This window comes from Nymphalis io, chromosome 12 (genome assembly GCF_905147045.1).
Source record: "Nymphalis io chromosome 12, ilAglIoxx1.1, whole genome shotgun sequence".
NCBI classification, from domain to species: Eukaryota; Metazoa; Arthropoda; class Insecta; order Lepidoptera; family Nymphalidae; genus Nymphalis; species Nymphalis io.
In genome coordinates, this window is record NC_065899.1 from 8,349,914 (window position 1) to 8,356,545 (window position 6,632).

Genomic DNA, 6,632 nt, shown 5'->3' on the forward strand with positions numbered 1-6,632 from the left:
TCTCCCATGTCCCCTGAACGTGTTTTCTTAAGCACATGAATATAATAATTGCCAACAATCTAACAGCAGGCTTCTACTAGGAATTTACTGACGAAAAACTCAATAACATTTTATTGGTGCGCAGATTTGAGCTCAAAAACTCGAGATTAGCGCCATGCTTGGCAGCGAGAAGATGCGATGCTGGAAGAAGATGGTGTCTTTCTGCGAGAGTGTCATGTCACAGAAGGAGGCCGCGGGGCGAGAGCGTGAGACAAATGCCTCCGGTGACCGGCTCCGCGAAAGAAAAAAAAGGCAGACAGTTACACGTTACAGTTATATATATTTTTTTATGTTATTGGTAGACGGGCGGGTAAATGGGCAATCTGATTGTAACTGGTCATCATCTCCCATAGACAGCAGCACTAGAGTAAGGAATATTAGCCATCCCTTACATCACCAATGAGACCATGGCAACTAAGATATTATGTACCTTGTGCTTGTTACACGAAACACAAGAATACTAAGTTTTGCTGTTTGGCGATAGAATAACTGATGTGTACGTAGTACATACCTAGACATACCTAGCAACAAGTAATTCATTTTACCAAAATAAACAAAATCTTAGTTATATTTAAGAACCCATACAATTAAGCTCTACAATATGAGTATAAGCTCAAAGTTACATATTTATTATTCAAAAGGTTATGTTTAATTATTTATTAAAGAGCTCCAATAAAGGATACACACTTACGAGTACGTTACATCGTCGAATAATATTTTAAAATATGTGTGCATTTTTAATTCATTATAGCAGACCAAAAGCACATTACATAATGATTAAACCGAAATAAATAAAGAAAAATAAATGTTACATAGTGGTACTCAATATATTAACATAGAAACTACAAAAAGATAAACAATGGTTGGACTATGTTGTGCAAATATTATCTTTGATCCAGTACCGTTTCGCCTGTTAACAATAATACTCATTTGAAGGTCGCTTAAGTGCGTTAAGTTAGTGTTAGTGCGTAAGTTACATTGCGATAGCTGTTAGCTATATTACAATTCATGATAAATAACACACATAACATAAGTGCACTCCAGCATGCAGATAAATAAATTAATTAGCTGATAATAATATTATATCATTTGTGATCTCGCAGACGAAGGAAGTAAACGTAAGAACTGTTTTAATATGAATTGCTCTTGATTTTGAAATATCATTTTTAAATAGCATATTTCTTTTTAAATTGTAATATTGGATTATATTAATTCATCATAGTCAGACTATGATAAGAATTGTCAAGCTAAGGCAGCTACTAATTTGCCACAAGCCGTGATATTTTTATTGCATAATTTATTTTATTTAGATATTTTATGTATATTTTCTTTATAATTAGTATCTGTAATAGTTTTCTTGACGACCTATATAAAAAGAATCATGATGTGATAGCGTTTTTATTAATTTTTCAAAGCCTAAATTTAATGTTATTAAATCTAAATTAATTATTAATAATAATTGTAATAATTAAAACTTATTACCAGGATTTTCAGAAACCACAACCGAAATTTTATATAGTTATATATAGCCACAGTAATTTAAAATGGCTGTTTCAATACGGGTATAAATATAAATTATATATAGAAAATGTTATTTTATGCTATAAAAAAGGTTAAATCAAAAAATGGTATTGATTTTGTTTTACGCAATCTCTGAACTGGCAGAGCCAAAACTATTTTTATCCATTTTAATCTTATCTATATTTAGTTATCTCAAATGAGCTTTTACTTAGAGATGTAGCTTTTTCCAAGCCCCCCTGGGTAGTTACCGCCTCACCATCTCAACATCAACTCATCAGATGACCTAGGGTAACTACAGGCATGAGAGACATAGCAACTTCCGAACGTTGTTGGCGCAGTGGCAATGTGAAAAATGGTTAATATTTCTTTTATAGCGCTAATGTCATTGGGCAGTGGCGATCACTTACCATCAGTTGGACCATTCGACAGTCCACTTATCTATTTCATAAGAAAAGATCTTAAATATTGTGTACAACAGATTTGGCCTTACTTTAAATAATAAGCTGCTATTTCTGTATTAAATAAATATATACCTTTTTTAAACAGATGACTATTCGTTGGGGAATTGTTACTTCTGGCAAAATTTCGCATGATTTTGTCAATGCTTTCAACAGTTATCCTAAGAAAGGTGACCAAATAATAGCTGCCGTTGCTGCGCGGAATAAATCTAGGGCAGATGAGTTCGCAAAATTGCACAATATTGCCAAAGTTTATGACTCTTACGAAGATATGGCAAAGGGAAATGAAATCGGTAATACCTTAACAATAACTTTAATAATTAATGTTATGTAAATTTTATTTACGGATAAAAGTTTTTTTTTTTAATTTAACAACATTACTAAGAAAATATAAGACTGTGGAAAAAATATCTGTTTATTCATATTACTGTAATTGAATATTTTTACCATATTTTAATTGCCTATTAAGGGCGAAACAAGAATTAGGATTTTTTATCTTTATTACAATTAGAGTAATAGTCAAAAAAATGTATCGAGCTAAGTCGGATGTCACGAATAGAATAAGTACGTAAAATAAGTACGTATTGATAAATTTTCAAAAATTAAATATTCATTGTCTTTTTCAGACGTCGTTTATATTGGGGCTTTAAACCCATATCACTATCGTCTTTCTAAAATGTTTCTCGAATGTGGTAAACACGTTCTCTGCGAAAAACCATTATGTTTGAACTACAAAGAAACAGAAAGCTTAATCAGTATTGCAAGAAAGAGAAAACTCTTTCTAATGGAAGCTATTTGGTCACGGCTTAATCCATTATACATGTCACTGGAGAAAGAAATTCAATCCAATAATCTGGGAGACGTGCAATTTGTTGAAGTAAACTTCGGAGTTTTAATTGCGGATGTAGACAGACTAAAGTATTTAATACATATTTGCAAATATATCAATAATAAAATTTCATATTATGTTCAACTTAACTAAATATCTTTGATTTTATTTTTTAGTAAAAAAGAACTCGGTGGTAGTGCTGTTCTTGATATTGGTATTTACGCATTGCAATTTGCACAATTTATATTCAAAGATGAACCAATTAAAACGACAGCAGTGGGGGAGTTGAATGATGATGGAGTGGATCTAGTAGATACGATTGTACTTGAATATAAAGGCGGAAGACGTGCTGTTATCAATTTACACACAAAAACAAAACTTTGGAATAAAGCAACTGTTGTTGGTAGCAAAGGAAGAGCCACGGTATGTTTATATTTAAATTGACTTAATATTACACGAAATAAGTAACAATCATTAAATGTCAAAAACCTCATCTCTTCTTGAGAAGAATTTTTTGTCTCCTCAACAGCGGATTGTTGAATTTACAAGTTTAGAGTAGGTTTCTTCTCGTTGTTTTTCTCATTTCCAGAGCACGAGATGATTTATAAAATATATTTATGTGAGTGTGAACCCGCGATAGTTATGTTAAATTCCAGGTACTTATATACTTGAGCATTTCGTCTGGTAATTCATAATAATATAAAACTGATTATAAATTATGTTATGATAATTATCTTGTTTAAAGTCAATAGGTACTTAGTATGTTGTTATTATTCATTCAAGATATAAATACCTATTTAATCATATAAGTAATAATATGATTATAAAACTAATTTGATATTATTTTCACCGTACAAATTAATCATAATTTGATAAGATCTTAAGTTTTACAAGTGCGTACTCTTGTAAATTATAAGTATATATTACTAGTTAGTATATAACTTTCAATAATTGTTAGTTTTTAATATGATCGATATCTATGACTATTGTTATTATTAGCACGGAGTTATGTCATCAAAACAATAATAGGCAGGCAGCAGTTTTAACTTTATTTTAATACCAGCTGGTGAGCGGCTTCGTTCACGTAAATGTCGGATTTATAACGATATAAAAAAAATAAAGGATTTTTCGTATTATGTTACTTTTTTTTAAATCGTGTACAAACACGGCTTCTATTGCTTTATTACATATATAAATATTTTTTATTGCAATTTGTAGCTCGAAGAGCCTTTCCACTTTCCTCTAACTTTAACGCATGTTAATGGTAAACAAGAGAAAATCACGCTACATTCTTCAAAACTTGAATACAATTTTGAAAATAGTGCTGGCCTTGTTTATGAAGCTATAGAAGTGGCGCGTTGCATTAAAGAAGGTAAGACTAAAGACTCCGTACAAGATTTTTCTTTGGGATTTAATAATTATGTGGACCAATGTATATTCGTTTTTTAGTGCATGCGATATATACCTAAGTAATTACGATAAAGGATTATAAGTTTTATTGGGATATAATTTTGTGGTTTTATTGATGTAGATTAGTTGTTTAGTGCTTACCCAAGCTTAAAAATAGGAAACAAAAAAATATTTTATTAAGCTCGGGCTTTTCAATTCATCATTTCATCAATTGATTGATACCTACTCAATCCATTTTGTTGTGTGTTAGTTACATGAAAATACGTATTAAGCTGATTTTGTACCTCGTGGGAAATACACGACGTACATATATTATAAACATAACGATTGTAAATCGTATATGTGCTTAGTGTAATATTTAAGCCTTAGTTCTATAGTTATGACCCGAGATAGCCCAGTGGTAAGATCGCGTGAATCTTAACCGATGATCGTCGGTTCAAATCCGGGCAAGCACCATTGATTTTTCATGTGCTTAATTTGTGATTATAATTCATCTCGTGCTATACGGTGAAGGAAAACATCGCGAGGAAACCTGCATGTGTCTAATTTCACTGAAATTCTGCCACATGTGTATTCCACCAACCCACATTGGAACAGCGTGGTGGAATAACCTCCAAATCTTCTCCTCAAAAAGAGGAGAGGAGGCCTTTTGCCCAACAGTGGGACATTCAAAGGCTGTTATGGTTCTATATACTGAATTATAGTTGCTAATTACAATAGATACAATGCTAAATGAAGTAAAAGAGCAATTTATTAGTTAATAAACAAAACGATATCGTATGAGCTTAATAAATTATGTCATGTTCCAGGTTTGATAGAATCACCACATCTTACTCACCAGGATACCTTGGTTCTTGCTAAGCTCAGAGACATTGTGCGGAAACAAGTTGGGGTACACTTTGATGTCGATTAAAATTAATAATTGTTTTGAAATTTAATTTTGATTTTTATAATATTAAAAATAGTAAGTCATTGAAATAAATATTTTATCGATATACTATTTTATAAATCTGAATTATTAATCAAATATTATTATAATCAAATATTATTGTTATAAATAAAAAATAAAAAAAATATTTTATTCATATAGAATTTTACGAGCCTTTGTGAATCGCCATTTTACAAGATTAGATTTACTAATATATTATGCTACGAGAGTTTGGGCTAAAGATTGCACCGGCGATAAAAAAGAAATCATTAGTTGTTTTTTATTACATTAAAACGTTTAATTTTCATACGCATTGTATTTCATGATGCTGCATGAATTTCATTCACGTATACTAACTCCAGATTTCTTAACATATATATTAATGTTGTCTAAGGTAAGTCTAAGTCTCTAAATAAGTCAAATTTTGACCTCATTATGATTAAAGCCAAAACACTCAGTAAATAATTCACGCAGAAATAGTAGCAACATGAAAAGATGGCATTACAATATTTCGAATGTTTGAATGAATTCTTATTTGTGTTACTTTCATCTTATATTTCTTAAAAACAATTATGTAGATTTCACACTAAGCTTATTCAGCACATAGTATCTATTAAAATTATATTAGCCATTTCAATAAAAAGGCATAAAACTAGATTAATATATCAAATTAAATATTAATCATATTTAGTAGGTAAGTAAAATTACAGTTTAATACAATTGTTTTAAACAATATTTTAATTAATAAAAAATGGTGTGGTTGAATTGTAAGAATAATGATATTTTTTTTCAAAATGGTTTAATGTTTTTTGTAAGCTTTTGGTTAGACGAAAAATAATCGTCAACAACGACGTCAAATATGTAATTGAAATACCGTTGAACCAAACAGTTCGTTATAAAACGGAAACCATAAAACAGTGTTGTATTATCCACAAATCAACGGCGGCTTTCTTTACCCTCATCATGAAATTAACAGACAACCTAATTTGAACTTTATATCATAGAATTAAGACATAATATTGCGTGGATAACCTTTGACTACAGAAGCACAGAGGTATATTTTGGTTTGTCATAATGTAGTTTATGGATCATTGTCTTGTTCCGAGTGTTTTTATTTCCTCGATGTTACATTCTTTTATAAAATATAAAAAATCCATGAATGAAATTTGCTAAAAAGTGCAATTACAATTACCTTATATTCGTTTTTTCCCTCTTATAAGTAGCTCATTAATTAGTTCGTATTTAATTTCTTGCGAAATTAAAGTCACAGGCTTGAATATTTGGTTAATTTTGGTTCTAAGGCCATAGTATTAATCACTTTAACTTAAAGTGTTAAGTGAAAGTGAACGTGGAAAATAAATATGTTAATGATTGTCCTGCAAATAGACGTTTAAAGCTTACATTATAAATATAAATACCTAAACTGTTTAGCTGTTTGTTTTTGATA

General features: G+C 30.2%; 1 protein-coding gene across 1 annotated transcript; it reads left to right on the forward strand.

Moving 5' to 3' along the window:
* Positions 1-1,004: 1,004 nt before the first annotated feature.
* On the forward strand, positions 1,005-5,457 carry LOC126772379 (trans-1,2-dihydrobenzene-1,2-diol dehydrogenase-like). Its single transcript, XM_050492732.1, has 6 exons — positions 1,005-1,157; positions 2,107-2,311; positions 2,645-2,936; positions 3,024-3,270; positions 4,066-4,219; positions 5,067-5,457. The coding sequence occupies exons 2-6, from the start codon at positions 2,107-2,109 to the stop codon at positions 5,168-5,170; spliced, it is 1,002 nt and encodes a 333-aa protein (XP_050348689.1). The 5' UTR covers positions 1,005-1,157; the 3' UTR covers positions 5,171-5,457.
* Positions 5,458-6,632: the final 1,175 nt, after the last annotated feature.

What these genes read in the sequence shown, in the direction of transcription:
- LOC126772379 (XM_050492732.1), top strand. Translation starts at nt 2,107, where the DNA reads ATGACTATTCGTTGGGGAATTGTTACTTCTGGCAAAATTTCGCATGAT. An exon ending in GCGGATGTAGACAGACTAAA is followed by an intron (nt 2,937 to 3,023) that starts GTATTTAATACA and finishes TTTATTTTTTAG; the next exon opens with TAAAAAAGAACTCGGTGGTA. An exon ending in GGCGCGTTGCATTAAAGAAG is followed by an intron (nt 4,220 to 5,066) that starts GTAAGACTAAAG and finishes GTCATGTTCCAG; the next exon opens with GTTTGATAGAATCACCACAT.